Below are 19,999 nucleotides of genomic sequence, written 5' to 3' on the forward strand. Positions count from 1 at the left end.
AAACAATAACATATGGTGGATACATATTTATCAATTGAAATTTGATTACTATTATATTTATTGATTAATTTTTCTAAATTTTCACGTTTTTTTTTGGTTTTAGAGTTTTGGAATTTAAACGGTTCATTTATACTATTTAATTTAATATATACTTCTAATTGAATTTCTTTTAATTTTTCTATAAAAATGAAAATATTTGGATGGGTTGTATAAAAGCTGGAATTAAAGTGAGAATGAAAAGACTCGCATGCATTTGTGGTTAAAGTTGGCTCTGCTGATGCTTGAGCCCATACTTCAGGTGGATACTGAGCTTCTTCACTTATATATATGTCTACCAAATAATCCGCAAATCGTGTCACTCTTTCGTCATCAGGCTTTGATTTCATTAAATAATTTACAAAATACTCAGATACACTTCCTGGACTTAGAAATGGTAAACCGTAACATTGAACTAACCATCTTCTAATATCACTATTTTTATCTTTATAGTCATTACTTAAACCATTTTGTTGGATACTTCTATTCCAAGACTGTGCTAAATGAAAGCGACATCCGTGTATCTTTATCTTCGATTGATTTCGGGAATGGAGGCAATATCTTTCTTCTAGCATTATATATATTTCTTTTAATATTACGTACATCACTCACCTGTAAATGTTCCGTTGCTATATTTTTAATACCATTACAAAATATTTTACTTGGTTTGGTGCATATATCTTCAGTCGCCTTGCGTTTTACGACACCAGTCACGAATTGCTTTTGAAGGTTTTGATCACTCATTGATTCGTGGTTATGGTTTAAACTTTGTTCAGTGATTCTGTCGTCATCCCCTACTGTTTTTAAAAATGCTCTGCAAGTTTTGACCGTACATCGCCACTTAACCTCACCCGAACTTAGAGGCCGATTAATTTTACGAAATTTAAAATTAGAAATAATTTTTAAGCATTTTTCGCGCTGCGACATGAATTGTTCAGCCATCGTGACTTTACTGATTAAAATGAATACGATAGGTACAGTAACTAGCAGAACTATACCGGAAGTAGTGATAACCATCAGTTGTCAGTTTTAGTATTACTGCAATATAGATATTCGATAACGTGTTGGTATTTCTTGACGAAAATAAAATTTCTATAATATACTTGTAAAAGTACACAATCGTCAAACATAAAGCCTTAATAAGTCAAAATTTAATAAGTTTATAAGTCGGGCGCAGTTTACACTATACCTTTTTAACATAGATAAAAATTCGGGCGCAGTTTACACTATACCTTTTTAACGTAGATAAAATTTCGGGCGCAGTTTACAAAAAAAAAGATCATTTGGGCGCAGTTTACGTATGCCCATATTATCATATAAAAATAACGTTGCGTACACCTAAATTTCAATTATATTTTGAATAGTTAGACTACAATTAGAGAAATAATTAATTCCCGTAACCTACATTGTGAAAATGAGGTAACCAAATGTATTTTATACTTTTCATTTATGAATAAATAATGTTTAAATAAACTCATTTAAATATTCCTACACAATTAATTGAAAGTATTATACGACATTGATTGATCTAAATATATTATAATGTTTATATTAAATATTAATAACATGATTAGAGATAATTCAATATGTCAATATCCAATTAAATGTGTATACATTCATTTAGTGGAAATTGTTGTAGTTGTCTATAATTCTGCGGTTTTAAATTTGTTTTTATTTTTGAATTTATATTATATTATATTAAACCTAATATTCTTTAAAGTAAGGCAGTTAAGTGATTTTTTGATTAAAAAAAAATACTTTTTAATTTTGGATGGTTCCATAATAATTTTTACTATGTATAAACATTTTCGTTGTATACATGTTATTATGACAATATTTAATGATTCATTTTTCACGTTTGAATAATATGTATAATATTAACATTCTCTAAAACTTGTTTTGTCTACCAATTGGAATCTGGTTAATACCAATATACTTAATACATAAATCTTTCAAAAAGTTTTCCATTATAGTATTGTATTTTATTGTTTCCTACTTGACCTTAAATGGCGAAATATTTCATTGAAAACACAAAAAACATTTCTGTTTTTGTTTAACTATCGTTACCTAATATGTTTTCGTGTAACATCATGCCGTATGTGTTCAAAAACGTATGATAATATTGTAATAACAAGATGTATAACAGGGCTTGTGTACCTATACATATTTGTATACAAAAATAACAAGAAACGTGGTTTTACGTCTTTTGTTAATCGCTGTCTTTGTTTTGATTTAATTCGACGACAGATAAAAGCAAAATTATATTAATTTAATATAGCGTCGAAATGTACGGGGACGGGGTGCCTCGTTCGGGGATTTATATACGCACTCTTTGTAAAATACTCCATTATAATTGTGCGTTGGTTTACCTACTACAGTTACCTGTATTATTGTGATATAAATTTCCTCACTCCACACCACTTTGTGTTATTTCATTAGTTAATATTCTCGGCCTCCCGGATAACTGGGAAATTGTGTTTAATGTACATTTTATGCGCACATGTCATTTATATAATTATAATACAGTATATATACAGTATACGGTATGCATACACTCGTAATCTCATTCAAACGATTAAGATCCGATTCTGTTCGTTTCGTGCAGTCCGTTCGAATTTTTTTAACTGTCGGCTGTTAGTGCGTAAAGTGTATTACGTTCGTTCTATGCTAACACTGTTTGGGGGAAAAAACACGTTTCGTCTAAAACGCTATTATATAATATTGTTCATACGTAGATACTAGATAGGTTAGGCTACCTGATAAAGCGTGTAACCATACAGGCGTATGGCAGGCGCCTATCTTTGACGTGACAAATAACGGCTAGCCACCTGGCAGATTATACAGTAATCGCACAAATTGTTTACACGTAGCTTATTTAATACTACGGAGTTTTATTTTACACACCACGTGTACCTAATACTCACTAGATAATAGACATATTACTACTATACATTTTTGACGTATCGGATTATCTTGTATTCGAGCCAAATTCACGTTGATATACAAGACGGGATTAAAACTCGATTCAAAAACTTTCAAAAATTTAAAAAAAAGATTATTAAAGTTTAAAAAAATATAGAGCATATAAGTACCTATGTACACTTGTAGTGTGTAGGTACAACACGGACACACAGTGTGGGTGCGATGGAGCAGCTAAAAACGTTAACACCGCCAATAACGACGAATGAGGTGGTTTAAAGAGGGGCGGGAAGCCGCTGGTATGGATGATTGGAAGAGGGGAAAGGGTTGGGTAATGGAAAGTGTGCGCGCCTTGACCTACGTCTTTGCGCATGCGCACCGACGTCACGTTTGTAAACGTCCGTTGGTGGAATTCAAAAACTCGCGAGCGCCCGCCGCCGTCGAGGGAACTATTACTGCCGCGTCTTCGTTTTTTCCCTATCAACGCAGCAGTGTTGTCGTTCCCGCCGATCCGTGCGTCCGCGTGCATTGCCGTCGTTGTTGCTCGCGATCCAACCCGTGGCCGTCCTGTAGGTAATCATAATAATATTAAAGTAATATAATATTGTTGGTGATATTTTAATGCACATGTGGTGATTTTTTCTCTCTTTTTTAATATATTGTTATACTTACAGTACGCCGTAAAAAGTGCCGTTTTATTAGTTTTTTTGTATGTTTTTTTCGTTTTTAATCTATTTTATAGTGTTAAATGCTAAATTAAAATAGTTAATATTATCTTAATAGTGTTGTGCAGTTACTTAATTAATTATATTTAACAGCCAGCAAATTTGTGTTTATTTTTCTATTAATAATTTTAAAGATCTAAAAACATATTGTAAGAACAAAACAAACAGCTATAGATATTAGATGGTATTTATACACGTTGGATAATTATAAATATTATTATTATTATGTCTTAAGTCCGATGAAGTCTTTTGCAAACACCAAACACTGTGTGATGTATACATTCAATTTATTGTTTTCGAGTGTTCGAGTGACTGGAAAGTGGAAACCTTATATATAAAGTAGATATAGGTCCCTAATGAGTAATAAGTAATAACAAATCTCTGCATTATTTTAAGATTTATAGTTTTTGAGACTAATAAATGAAACATTATATTTTTAACTTAAATTGTATGCCAAATAAAAGTTTATTTAAAATTATCAACAATATCTGAAAGAACTGAAACGCTGATATAAAAAAAACATATTCTTATAACAAAATATGCATTAGGTTGTTTGATTATGTATCGATTTACACTAGTTTACTCAAAAATAAATAATAAACAACATTATAAAGTGAATGTATAATATTTAACTTGTTTTAGTTATTATTGCTTATGTTTATATTATTATTATATTAAAACATAATTTCTAATAGGCTTTCATTACATTCAAATACTTTTCTTACAAGCTTTTAAAATTAATATATTTGTTTTTAATTATTTATATAATTTATTTTAAATATTTAATTAAATTTTATTTTTAATTCTATATAATATAATTAAATATCAGCACATAGAAATCACCACATATTTTTATATTTAGTACCTATAAAATGATAGATTTTAGGATATTATTTATTTTATGTACCTAGCATTTGGTAAATAATCCTACTTTTTTCACAAGTTTTCGAAAAAATATATTGACAAATAATTTTATCGTTCTATACAGTGGGCATGACGAATGCGAAACATGAAAATAAACTAATAATTTCTCTATATCTATTTAAGATAAAACTGTCAAAAGCATTCATATTTCCGGTACGATGAAAATTATATACGTTTCCTTATTTATTTAAGTTTACATTATTTAATTCATATTTTGCTTGAAGTCAATATTGTGTACGTTTCATGTGTATTTATAATAATTTGATTATTATATTAGATGCTGCAGTAATAACAGAAATAAGGGATTAAACCATAAAGAAAATATATTTTTAATTCGGGTGAGATTTATCAATTCACAGATTTTAATATTTAAAATTAGATTACAAAATACATCTTCCTAAAATTATTGATTGTTTTGTTTATTTTTTGTTTTGAGTAAAGCTTTATAAGAAATAAAACAAATTAAGTATATATTTAAATTCTAAATGAGTGAATTCTACAAAAACCATTTATAGATCACTTATATATAAATTATTTTTGTTTTGATATATAATCGTCGAACTTGCTTAAGGTACAAAAATAGTGTCTTAAATCGTGTACGAAATTATTTAATGTTATTTTATTAATTTTTATTGATATTGTATTTGAACTGAAATATTATTTCAAAATGCATCATTGAAAAAATAATAATTTACGTATATATATTATACATTGTTAGTATAAAATTGCATATGTATTTTAAAATTAATCTATCCCATATTCTATGTATATTAGTATGAATTTAGTACTTGATTTAGGAGGGTATCTTTGTATAGTTTCCATATCTTTCATATCAATTGAAAATATTTTACTATCATGACAAGACATTTTTATTTAATTTCTATTATTATCGTTAAAATTAGTGCTTTGAGTCATATTAAGCGATGAAATGTGAATAAAATACAACCTTAGAGAAAAATATTTAAATTTAAACTATTACTATGAAAAAAATTTATGACAATTTGCTTACAATGTATACATAATTTGACACTTAAATAAACACATAGCTCTTTATGCAGCCGGTGGTACGCCCACATGCTTTATTTTCTTTATCTCTTCTTCTCATATAGGTACCTATATATATACATATACCTATGTCATATAAGATTCCACACCTGGTGACTTGATAGTTTTTGCTTCACCAAAAACGTTTTGTCAAACAGAACCGACTGTGCTCGCGTTGAATGGGCGCCGAAAATGATAAGTGTAGAGTTCAATGACGAAAATATATCGAAAACTCACATTGTAGTTTCATCGCCCCCGTTGATCATTGCTGTTTGCCGGCAGCAAGGCTTTATCACGACCCCGCGGCGTTCACTGTTCACGATCCTTTTCATATGTAGTTATTATATGTGGCTTTCTCCCATTCAAATCGTTTTCCAGCAATCGTAAGAATAAGTTATACACGCTTTGTTACGTTTTTCTCGCGTGATATTATTGTATAGATAAAAATGGATGGTGTAGGTACCTACATCCGTTTTCCTGTTTAATTTCTGATAATTTTCTCTCTGCTTGATATACTTACCGTAAAATATGCAAGCTTACCGTCTGCCCGTTGATGGTTTTAAGTAGTTAATGATGAAAAATGAAAGGTTTTCATGGTATTGCCCCATAATTGTCCTTGACATTTGACATTTAAAGCATACTTATATGTCGAGGGTTTCGTCCGGGTAGACCGATACCTAATATTATAGGTATCATACAATAGTGTGTCTACACATTTTTGAAACATTTACTTTTATTCTCAAAATACTTAAAATTATTTTTTATCAAATTAATAATACATAGAGATAGAGTTTGTTAAATGTAGTAGTGTTGTCAGATTATGATTTTATTTAAGACTTTTTATTTATTATACTAATTATTAATATATTATTAACGTATAGGTGAATATTAAAGAACCAAATCTTCGAGTGAAATGGAGTTCAAAAGTTCTGTACTAACGTTTTGTTTCAAACTATTAAATATTGATTTTTATACTTATAATAATATCAGGGATAATATCCAAATAATTTAGAAAATTGGGTTATTTGATTTATTTTAATTTTGTCCTTCAATAAATGATTGTCAATAGACAATATAAAAAAAATTGTTTGAAAAAATAAAAATAAAAAATGACAAATGGTTTATCCCAAGGCCACCTTTGAAACGAATGATTATTTTTTTTTTTAATGTTTATGGACAATTCGTCATTAAAAAACACACTCCTCTTCCGGTTATTTTGTTATCATTGCACTTTCTTTCAGAGTTTTGTCACTATTGTTGCTTACAAGACCTAATAATTTACTACTAGCAGACTAACGCCCACCATGTACGATGGCAAAGGTATTGGAAAGACCCTGACATTTTCATCGAAAATCGTTCTATATTCTTTGGCATACAGTCATATTTGGCTAATATTATCGATCATTTTCTTTCACCGTATCTAAGTGTCCATTTTCATAAGTGTTGGGCGTGGATTTAACCTCAATTTTTCAATTTGTTCGATTGAGAGTTGAAACCATATAATAATATAATATATTGTATATTCACTAAGTATACAAATATAATATATTCATATTATAAACTATAAAAAATATAAAATTGTTTTTTTACTTTCTTGAAAGAACATATTGGTTGCCTACTGTTGACTATCAGCAAACTAAAAAAACAATATCACAACAAACTACAAATCTATGTTTAACAATTCAATACGAAAATATATTTATCAAATATTTTAATAAGGTGTGTTTCTTTATCTTTGTAATATTAGGGTAAACGCCCGTCAAACGGTTAATGACCTATCAGTAGTTATATGACTGTAATTTCCCTGAAGAGGATACATGTGTCTTCCTCTTTTAAGATAAAACCTTCATAACACTATTGGTAATTGCCCGTTGTTTGTTACGTTGACAGAGGGAAAAATGGTACCAATCCGGTTGTCACAGTCACAACCATAACCGGAATAACGGTAATGACCGCGAAAAGTCATTGACGTAACTCTAGGTTATTGAATTGCTTATTTTATTCTTATAATAATTGAAGAAATCCATTCTAGTTATTGAACAGCGATGTATTCATATATTATGACAAATTAACACTTCAACAACAGAATAATATGTAAATAACCTTTGATTATTAAATGTATTTTAATTTAATTGTATTTTCCTCTTACACATTTATTCGTAATTTCACACTTGAATCATCATTGTATAGTAACGATGGTGACTAATTTTATTAATGAGGCATATTGAAAACAATATTATAGATTTGGAGAACAATTAAAGATCGCATAGATAGCTGCTGTAATAATTGTTTTTTTTTGGATATAATGTTGGAGAAAATATGATTTTCACGTGATAAAAATCAATAGGCGTTATCTTTAGCATAAATTTTGAGATAAATTTAATATTATTTTAAAACATAATAAAACTTTAATAAACCTACGTGATATTATTATGTATATATATTTTAAAAATATGCTTATCTCACAATTTGGCATTTGCATATATTTTTACGTTTAAAAATAACTTTGAAATAAAATAATATTTTATAAGTAATGTATTGAATTTCAAACGATGATTATGTACAAAATATTATTGTATTCGTGACATTTATGACTAAAAAATTTTGAAAAATGTACACAAGTATACAATTATATAATATGATACAGAGGGTATAAAATTATATACATATATTGTATATAATTGCTTGAAATTAAAATATGAAAATAATATGTTCACTGAGAACTGAGAACTTTATAAGCTATAACATTTAGGTATTGCGTGCGTATAATAGTATTTGATTATTTTTATATTTTAATGTTTTTAATGACTACTCAACCACTGAAGGTAATTTTTATATTAAAAAAATGTTATTTTAGAGGAAATTAGATAAAACGAAATAAAAAGTTTGTTAACATCACGGATATTGGTAATAAAAATGGCAAAAGGTTTCGTCAGATTTTTATGTTATCGGGTTTAACTCGAATCTCCACTGCCACCATCAACCACCACCGCCGACTTACTCACACCAAAATCGGTTGCTGTCCATCGCTGTAGCGAATATTGATCACTCTCTTGTGTTTCGAAATCTTCCGCTGTACTGTCGTCATAACATCGGTACAGCAATTTTTCCGACTCGCGTCTATTGTTTCATTGTCTATATGCAGACCCAGCTAAGAGTATATTGTACAAATCCGAATTTACATAATATACGTAATACTCGTCGCATTGCGAATAAATATTATATCGTATGTTTGTCCGACAATCGGTCAATCAGAATTCGCAACTTCTATAATCTATATAATATAATATATTGTACACATACATAAAATCGGCTGTTGTGGTAGATGTGTGTGGCGGACTGGGTCAATATCATATCGAGGCAGTATAAAAGGTACATTTAATAACATATAGTAAAAAACAAATAAAATCATTAGGTATTGAGATACATTTTATCATTTTTTACTGACAACATTTTTACATTTTTCCAATAATAATGTATTGATAATTTTGACACCTTACCCCTATAAATTTCCAAGCGTTAGTGCCTTTGAATGGTCTGATCCGGTCCTACACGGTGGTGTATTGCAATTATAAAAAAAAGACCTTTTTTATAAAGAAAAAAATATATATACACACAGACTGGTGCTGCAACGAAGGATATAATGTGAACACTGGAGCACTGGAGGAGCATTGTTATATTATATAAGTGCAAATGTCGCCGTATAGCAGGGAACACCACACGGCTGTCGTAGCCCCTGTTTCAGCGGTGTCACCCGTGATCGAAGAGTTTGGTAGCAATAAGAAAGACGACGCCGCCGCCGCAGCCGCTGCCGGTGGACTGCCGTCTTACCATCGTAAGTACTCAGAGTCTGGAAAACCCGCCGCCGGATATACCAATGGGTTCTCGTTGCTCCGCCGATTGTTGCGTTGGTGGCTCGCCCGATTTGGTCAAAAGCCGTTGGTTAAAAAAGGTACGTCGAATTCGTTTATTATATATTATGACATACATTATACATTGTATATCGTGTAAATTAGGGTGGTTTTTATTAATATAGAAATTCATTTTTTTTAAACGGTTTTTTATTTTATTTTACTCTTTGAAATATGTTGAATTAATTAAAATTTTCAACTGATTGAACAAACTCCTTTACGTGATGTCCTAAATTATTTGAAATACAGCGCAAACGGTTGTAACTCGAGTATATTAGCCAGCATTTGTATATTATTTACTATTAATATATTCAATATAATGTATACCTATCATAAAGATTATTTACAAAATAGTTTTTTTCTAGTAAATTAACAATTTTCTTAAAAAAAAAAAAAATAATACTTTATTTGTGTTTTTGCTGGAAATTATAAATTATATAATATAAAATGTTATACTTAATTATTATACTGCATGATTTTGGGGTAAATATTACAAACAATGTTATTACCATTATTACGTAATACGTTAATGTGTTTATTATTAATATTATGTACTTAATGAAAATTGTTTGTTAAATGCAATAACTAATATTATTATAATGAGAATAATGTATAGGTATTATTATAAGAGTATAGTGATAATAATTAATAATATATACACTAGATGATTCCTATACTTATATTTTTCTAAATTGTAGATCTTACGATATCATATTGTAAGCAAAAACTATGTTAATATCATTTGTTTTTATACATTAAAAAACATACATTATTGCTTGATTATCGGTAAAAATACTTAAAATTAAAAGTTATTTATATTTTGTATGATATTGCCTGGTTTACGATGAAAGAATTATTACATAATATGTATATTGTTCAATTTTTATTTGTCTTTTTTTCGGTCTATTGGCTTATATTGTGAGTATAATTTATATCATATAAATTATATGTGATTATACACGTATATATTAATTACCGTATATATGTATACATTATACAGCACGTGGTTACTCTAAGTTGCTCGAATCGCTTATTAGTAATCATAATATGTAGCCATTGGTTGTATGTCATTATTAGTCACTTTAGCGTTATATTTCTTATAAAAAAGTTTACATACCTGTGTATATATTATAACAAATGCTAATGTAAATAATAACTGCACGAGTACTCGCTGATAGCGAAACGTATTTGTTGTTTGGTTATCAATCGGGATACGAATTCAATGTCACCTGTGTGTAATAATAATGTAAGAGGTTTCAAATTTAACTTTGTTTTTATTTTTTATTTTTGCGAATATCGTTACATTTTATCATTAAGTGTTTATAATTAAATTTCTTTATCACCATTCACCAACAGATGTTGGTTTAAATAACACCATTTTTCCTTATTTATCCACAACTGCAATGTGAATGAATATCTAGGTGTTTATTTGTACGATCTATATTTGTATATATTTATTTGAATATAATAAATAACCAAGTCAAAATATCGATTAAACAATATCATGTCGACACTATCTATATCTATGATATTCCCGTAATATTGTTTTTTTGGTTGTGTGTGCGTGTGTGTTTATCCTGCCTAATCCAAGGTTGTAATAACCATTGTTTTTTTTATATTTTTTATATTTTGTGTATTCATTTTTTGATTATCATTCGATTTTACAAAAGATACAATTAAAATAAAACTATGTATAGTTATATCGTATATTAACTGCAGTGGGTTCCAAGACGTGTAGTCTACAGTATAGGTAATATAATTCTAATTAAAAGTACCTATATACTATATTTTTTTGTTTAATCTATCACGATTTAGACGCATAGACATTTTAAGGACGTTATTATACGTAAATTAATTTAAACTAATCTCCGAAAATAATTCACAAAAAATAATTTGAAATTGTTTTTGATTATTCTCTTAGAGTTTTAGAGAGTGTAGAAAATAAATTAATTTGTTCAGTAACTGTACTAAGATTTTCATTTTAAAGCTTGGAACTTTTTCGACTTTTAAATGTGTATGATTGTATATGCGTTCAATAATGATTAAAGTGAAAATATAATTAAAACGCGTTAATTATTTTGCATTGACGTATTTTTTTTATTAATGTTATGATTTTTTAAAAATTCTTTAACATTGTTATTACCTTGGCTACTGAAACACATAAGTACACAATAAATAAATAAATCTATACTTAAATTAATTTATTCAGAAGAGTTTGGCTGTGTAATAGTCGCAATGTATCGTTATTTATAATTATTACCATATTTTAATAACTGATTAATCAGCATAATATAAGTATTTTGCGCTACCACTTGAATTTATTAATATATTTTAAGATCATCTGTTAAATTTCAATCGATAAATAGCTATTAAACGTTTTACGAAGTACTTTGTTGTTTCATATTATTTTACCAATTGCACAATTTAAAATTTTATTATGATTAATTGATCAAATAATAAAATTATTGTTTTACAATTGTTAAATAAAAGAAAGAAGTTAGTGTTTTATGCCAAAATTAAAGGTTAACATAACGGTTAATAAATTTGTTTAGTACAATGACCGACACTCGAGTATATCAGTTAGAATAAACCATGACTTTAAATGACATAACCTCCATTTAGAAAGTTACTGATGTAGGTCAATTAGGACCAATCAAATAAAAATAAATAATTTAGTAAGTTATTCAATTATAAATCTCATCTATAATATCAATAATAACATTTAAATGGTTTTAGTTTAGTTTATTTTAGTTCTACCGATTTCTATAAATATACGATTATATATATATGTATTATGTATATGAGTACCTATGTTTAATTGATGCTACATTGTTTATGTATTTTAAAGATTACTTACAAGATATTTTATAATCTTTCCGTCATTAACCGTGTATTATAACAAAAAACTCGAAAAATATACTTTTAAGTGAAATTACTTATAAAGTAAAATACGCATTTATTACTTTCATGTTTAGCAGAAGCATATCGGTTTTACGATGAAATTTATTTTTTTTTGTTCCACTAATGCTTTTCATATAGAATATAGTCTGAAGAAGGCCTCCGTTGTAACTAATATTGCTTTCTGTATGTTGTGCGCTAAACTAACAGCCGCGTAGAAATACTATATACCATAATATAATGGTGTTGCTTTTTAATTTGTCTTATATTCCCTAAAACGTTACGCTGAACGAATATTCTAACCACCATAATTATAGACTAGCGGATATTATTCTTAACGCAGTTATTCGTGGTATGAAACTTACCTACCACTAAGACCGTAATCAGCCAATGCTGTACTGCAGTATCTGCAGCAGTTATCATCGATTTACTGTTAATTTTTTAGTCATCGCGGTGATTAATCATTATTGATTGTGACTTATATAAATCAGCTGTTATGAAAAACATTGAAATTTAATGTGAATAACTGATGCATACATGCGTATGCATAAGTTTTCGGAATTTAAACGGAAGTTAAACTCCGATTATAAATAAACAATTATAAAACTGTTTGTCGAATTTAAAAAAAAAAAGATTTTTGCTTAACAAATTCAAAATGGAAATATTTATATCTACAATAGTTTTTTTTATAAGTTTGTTGTAATTTTAAATTATTGGTTAGTTGGTTGTGTCGTCACATATTTTATGAAACTAACAATGAAGTATAATTTTTATTGATGTATGAATAATTCGCTGAAGCATTATCTTAATAATAATAACCTAATAAATATATAGGATTATAGGTAATTTTTTGTTTTTCAAATTTAAACTATTTGCTAGCAAATTTAATTGGAAAATTCACCGTTTTACTGCAAAGTAATAATTGCTGATCAAACTCTTACATTTTACCCATAATTTTTTTGAGAATGGTTTGGTCAGGAAACTCCCAATGGTTGCGAGATGTCAATTTCTCACCAAACTTTTTGTTATTTGTGTTTAAAAAAATATTCAAAATCTTTATATTACCATTTACTATACTTATCATTGTGTTTTGAAGATTGTTTATCGTAAATTATTATGTATGACATAATAATGCATAACACGTGCTTCGATTCTATTATTTGATTATAATCATACATTTTTAAAGATTCGATCAATTGAAATTATTGGTTACGTGTATTTTATAAATATGATACAGTTTTACGTACCTATACTATATTTATCATAATTTAGTCTCATAGGCATAATTTGGTTAATTGATTTGGGTGGGCTAAAATTATAAAAGCTTAACAGACCCTCAGAGGCTCCTCCCCGCACCTCACTGTATAATAGTTTTTACAGAAATAATATAACATACCAAGTCATCCAAAATTTAATTTGGTTATTACTAATCGTCAAAAACCAAATACCGACTTAATATATCTGCAATTACAATATACAACTCATTATATTGTATCTATAAAAACACTATAAAAAAATAACACACATTGTTACATTTTATAGCTGTAAACGATGATTAGATATAGTAAATGTATTTAGTGTGTCTTTATTTTAAAGACTACGAGAAATTTATTTTTCTATATAAATAATAGAAGCATTAGAAAATTTATCGTGATACATAGACGTCCGTAACCAATTTTTTATCTTCCTCATAGCTGAGAAAAGAGCTCTTACATGTGCCTACTTAAAGAAATTGGCATAGTGAGAGACAAAGATAAACAAGTATATAAATTTTGGATATATTTTTAAATCTACAAGTAATTTTATTTCCTCCAAATCAAAATTAAATTTTTTACGTGTTTAACAGTTTTTTGATACTAACATTTCTGAATAAAGAACATTTACATCTATATATTAACAAGACACTAAAAATAAAAAAATAGATATATTTATCTAAATGTAAAGAATATAAATTCAATATAAAAACAATACAATATTTGATGAAATATTTATTCTGATCATAATTTAATTTATGAAAATGATTAATATATGACGCTATTCTGAAATTTTTTGAAAATCTTTCTTGAAGTTCGTAACTATACAATCTGTAACTTGATAATAATCAGTACGACTTTTGCGATAAATATCTGTAATTCGATTTTGTTTGATTTATTCACGTTTTGCTGCTCAGAATCCATGGTTGTAAAAACATGAAAAACATTTAAGTTTTTAGGCTGTTTTTTTGGCGTTTTGTACCATGACTTTTAAATTAATATTTATCAGTTTCGAGGAGCTCTATAGATTATTAGACTCTGCATACATTAATGATATTATTTCAGTTATTTTGAAATGCAGTTTCATACTATAGTCTATAATGACTCCAAAGTATCCTTGGATTAAATTAACAGCCCTTTCTAACGTTGTACCTTTATTTTAAAGATGAATATTAAGAACATTAATAATTTTCGCCAATATTTAGTCCTATTATCGAGTTTCAAAGAAGATTTTCGAACGAAGTCAATCAATTTAAACTGTTTTGATTATTTTTAATCATATTTTATTTGTTTTTTTAAGTTTCTAATAAAAAATGTAACTTTCATGACCAACATATGATATTATACTCTATAGAAGATGTTTTCGAGTGTTTTCGATGACTCACCGATATTAAGCTTTAATTAACTACAACACTGCACCTTTAACATGTATATATATGTTTAAATGACCTACACAAAATAGTGGCCTACTCTACGATAATAATATAACTGATTTTTATCATTCATACTTTTTATGTGTTACTTAGCTTCGTTCCACGATCTTTGATCTTACTTTTTTACTTTCATTTAATATGACGTATTTTTATTATTATTTTTAATTTCTATGAATATTTTATTGTACCTACGTTATCGCATCTGTAACATATACATTTGTTGTTATATTGTTGTACTTACTTATATGCTAAAATGTAGAAACAGTATATTATTTAGTTACTTTCGAATACACGGATAAGAAATCAAATTTCAAATGGTATTCTTAAATATTATTATCATTTAAACAAATTAAATTAGTTACTTATTGGCTTTAGTAAATGTTTTTTCAATTAAAGAACACTTTTGAGATTAGACTGTATATATTTATATTGTATATTATATATTAAATATGGTACAATACAATATAGGTAGTGTTTTAACCTTTATACTGTTTAGCAGTTTAGCACTCTGTGTAAGTAAATAATGTGTTTATTGTGAATATTATATTATTGACGTCAATCGTATGTTGCGTTAATTTTTTTATTTTTTTGTTATTGCTCAGTAAATGTATTGTGTAGTATTATGTGGTCATTGGCTTGTAAACAATGTTGGCAGAGAAAAACAGTTGTTTTCATTTCCCGTTGGAAATATTAAATTTTGGAGTAGCGGAAAATACGCCTTGCTATTATGCGAGATATAAAAGTAATGAGTAATGCCTCTTCAAACTATACATAACGGAATCGTTTTTTTTTTTCAATAAAATCACAACAAATAAAAATTTACAAATTCATATATTTTCATTTTTTCACAATAGAAATAAGGAATAATACATTTCCGAATGGTTATGGCGCATAGTGGTTTTTAACAAAAAATAATCTTACTGTCTAATAAATTTAATTAATTTTGTAAATATTATACTATTTAAATGCATAATGTTATTATATAATGAATTTTTAAGTGCTTACAATTTTTATATTATTCAAAAATAAAAATAACTAATTATAACGAGGAAATATATTCTAATAGATTATTATTATTATTAACTGTTGGCAGTTCGATTTTTTTACTCATGAATAAATTTATTTAATTTTTTTTCAATTTAATTAGCTGAATTCACACAAGTTATGTACGTACTTTATAAAATAAAAAAACATGTTTGTTCCATCGTCGTGAATAATATTTGTTATGAACACTTTAACTAGTAAATATATATTCTGTACGGTATAGACACCAGGGCCAGCACATTATTTTGGCATGTTTTTCATTTTTTGTAATATTTATTTATAATTCTTTTTGACCAATGTTCTGCAAAATAAGTATCCTAACATGAAGTGTGTCCAGTTTGCATATTAAGCCAATCATCTTACATAATTGACGAGTCCTGTTATAATATTTCCAAAAGGTTGTCCTAACAAACGATGACAGGGTGCAAATTTTCTGATTTTTTTATTTTGTTATTCCGGTTTCAAACGTGAGTAAGTGAAGTATAACATAAAAAAAAAAATTAAGCAGGGCAAGTGGATTAAATCATACCTTGATACAGTTAGTTTGATTTTAACGAAAATCTTATTAAGATTGTATTCAATTTTGATTTTTGAATCTGTGGTGGTGATTACGATCATCATAATAAAAAAGCGAAAATGGCTTTTCTTCAAGCGATGCTTTCTATTGAACCGCTGCACTACTAACCAGCCGTATATTGTATGCTCATTTCGTTTGTTCGCACCGAATACTACGATTTGTTCAAATGATTTCAGGTATATGTGTACAAAAACAATGGGTACAATAGCCGACATGTATATTATGTGTATGCGTGTAGATATAGTGTCGCCGTGAAACTTTTCCGCCAGACAGTCGAGAGAAACAGAACAAAAAAAAATAAAAATCATGTATAGGAACATATAATAATAATAATAATAATAATAATAATCAAAATACGCGAGACGACGAGATACATATTTGCGATCGAGAGAGACGACACCTAGCTCGCAGGTACTTATGTATATATGAATACATAGACCAGTTGATCTTTTATCATTACAAAATCATAACAGAACATAGCAGAGAAACGCAGTATCCTATGTATCTCTCGTCTATTACATAGTAATGCGTTTGTATTGTAATAGTACCTATTATTATTTATAAAAGGTATAGGTACTGTATATTATACTATACATAGGTAGTAGGTACGTATATTACGATCATGTTTGCTCTATTATGCCCGTTTCGATTAAACAGCATAATGCGACGTGGTGCGTGTAAGTATAATAATATTATATTATGTATAGTAGAAGAAGCTGCATGGTTGAATGGCCATCAGCTGCCGATCATCACACATATCATACATATTATGCGTATCATAACTCCAACTGAAACGTTATTGCGACCAACTAATAGTCGTATCAGAACATAATATTTCCGCCGAAAAGTGTGTGTGTGTGTGGCTGTTTGCAGGATGCTGCGCAACGAGTCCAAGTATTATATTACCTACCCCGGGTTGCACATATATATAATAAAGAATAATATATAGGACATCCACGTATACGCTACCGATTACACGGGGAACAATAGGTATAGTTCAGAAGTTTGGATATTTGCTTCTTCTGCAGTTATAGTTATAACTACCGGTCTATTACGAGTAGAATACATTCATAATTACAATAGTATTTATTGAGAAACTTATTCAACAAGGGCTCACATTGTGAAATTTCATTTTTTTTTAATAGACGAAGAAACTATTTAGAATTAAAATTAATTTTAAAAATAAAAGCGTATTGGAAGCAGTATTTTTAAAATTGGAATTTGGCCCTTGTTTTCATAAGATTATATTCAACTTAACCAATTTATTTATTTATTTATATAACACTACATATTAGATATTTAATGTATTATATTATTATGTCTCTGTAGATTAATTGTATAGTTTGCGTTGTCGGGGAATGATTCATAAAGAACTGAGATTTCTTCAATTTAATAAATACGTATTTTACCGCAACCCTCTATATTCATATTTTTCTAAGCATCATATTGCTTGTGATTTGTGTTGGTCCTATACTAGTTTCTAGGAATAGAGAACATTGTTTTTACTCTTTTTTTATGTTTTTCATTTGCCTTTTTTCCAATTCAACCGATGTTTATATATTATGCGCGCTCTTATATATGCACGTCGTCGTAGATGACCATGTGAATTCCCGACCTTGATGTATGGTATGGATATATTTTTTTACCTTAGAAATGGGTTTACTGCACATGAACGCGCGTGCTATGTGTGTAACGACTTATTTAGGTGCCTATATAACACATGAGTGTATTGTTCGCATTTTTTTCTGTCGCCCTTAGATAAGGGAAACTGCAGCAGTATATTATATGAACCGCTGTGTAGTTATATGGAAATAAAAACAAAACCATCACCCCGAGACACAATATAACAGCTCATGGTCGTTAATATTGTGTGATATAAGTACTGTTTATTTATTCGATTTAAGTGCGTTTATTTATTCCCGGAGCTTATACTCGTATATATATTATTATATTCATGTACAGAAATGGGCGCGTATGAGAGTATGCGACTATGTACATTGTTATTGAGGGCCGTTGAAAAAAATAAAATTGCAGACGTCGATATATTTTTTTTCTAATGTTGCTTCAGTGTTTGTGTATATTTCTTACGTGGGCATATACATGTATATTATATTACGCGTTATATATTTTAGAAAAATATGGATTACGCTTATATTTTTATAAAAACAGCTGTTTACTTATAGAAACGATTGTATTTATAAAATAATAACTATACATGAGCTATTCATTTTTTTCTTATTTTATTGTAAAGTTTAGTCGTTAATTACGATTTTCCAAAAAAATAAATTGTGCATAATAGTTCTTAATAATAAAGTCATATTTATTCAACGCTGAATGCTATGATTACTTTACTATTAAAAATATTTTTTTTTAGATTTAGGATGTTTTTCAAAATGTTTTATTTATGTTGATAAGCGAAGTACCTACGTATTCTCGAATTAATACTTTTATTATGTGGTTATTTCGTTCACACAGTAGTGCAGCGCTCAGAATATTTTTTCAACCCAGGTTTCCTGAGGTGTTAAGATTAGTCAAACACCTCTATGTATGTTTCACTACGCATTAAAAATAGGAACGGTGAAAATTCAATGTCTCGTATGAAGCCTGTACCCATAGTGGCAAACTTTTTTTGGCTCTCTTCCTTATATGCTTGGCGTATTGGTTCGCTATTTTCATTGCGAGCACGTCTTTCTTTAACCGACAAATATTTCGCATTTACACACACGCGCATTGCACTTATACTCATTCACGTACATGCACAGTCGTTTGGCCTACTTCCAAAATCATCTAGTACCACATTTTAAGTGACACTATAGGTAGGTACTCTATATAACAATGACGCGTGTTAACTGCTCTACTCGACAATTTCGGTTTGGAGCAAAAAAAATCATAAATTTAATATGATAAACAAAATACAACGTAATGGTCGTCTTTTTAATTATTTATTTTTCCGCGAAGGTCGAGAATTCTGGGACGCAATGAATGGAATTGTGCAAACCCATTAGCGATGGTCACCACTACCATTTTTTTTTGTCGCTATCCTAAAACACGCGTAGGTATATATAATAGTCGTAGATTTTTTTCTACTGATGGATTAAAATAATTCCATTTCAATTTCATTATATTGTTGCTTTTATTTTGTCTCGCTGTGGCAAGACATTTGGAGGTCGTCGTGTACCGTGTACGACGCGCGTCGAACATAATATGAAATACATTGTAACACATAATATATATA

At 28.3% G+C, this 19,999-nt stretch overlaps 1 protein-coding gene across 6 annotated transcripts in view; it reads left to right on the forward strand.

The window, feature by feature from the left end:
* LOC132917295 (serine/threonine-protein kinase tricornered) overlaps positions 1-19,999 on the forward strand; it is a 126,397-nt gene that overhangs the window by 19,464 nt on the left and 86,934 nt on the right. The window contains exons 1-2 of one of the 6 annotated variants that reach the window (XM_060977985.1): positions 3,405-3,864; positions 9,268-9,600. The exons of 4 other annotated variants lie outside the window; for them this stretch is intronic. In XM_060977985.1, coding sequence (XP_060833968.1) covers positions 9,342-9,600 — 259 coding nt within the window. In that variant the 5' untranslated portion in view covers positions 3,405-3,864; positions 9,268-9,341. Of the gene's footprint in view, positions 1-3,404; positions 3,865-9,267; positions 9,601-19,999 lie in introns of those variants that run through there. One more of the 6 variants, XM_060977976.1, reaches the window with a different exon arrangement.

The sequence above is a fragment of the Rhopalosiphum padi genome, chromosome 1, assembly GCF_020882245.1.
Source record: "Rhopalosiphum padi isolate XX-2018 chromosome 1, ASM2088224v1, whole genome shotgun sequence".
Classification (NCBI taxonomy): Eukaryota; Metazoa; Arthropoda; class Insecta; order Hemiptera; family Aphididae; genus Rhopalosiphum; species Rhopalosiphum padi.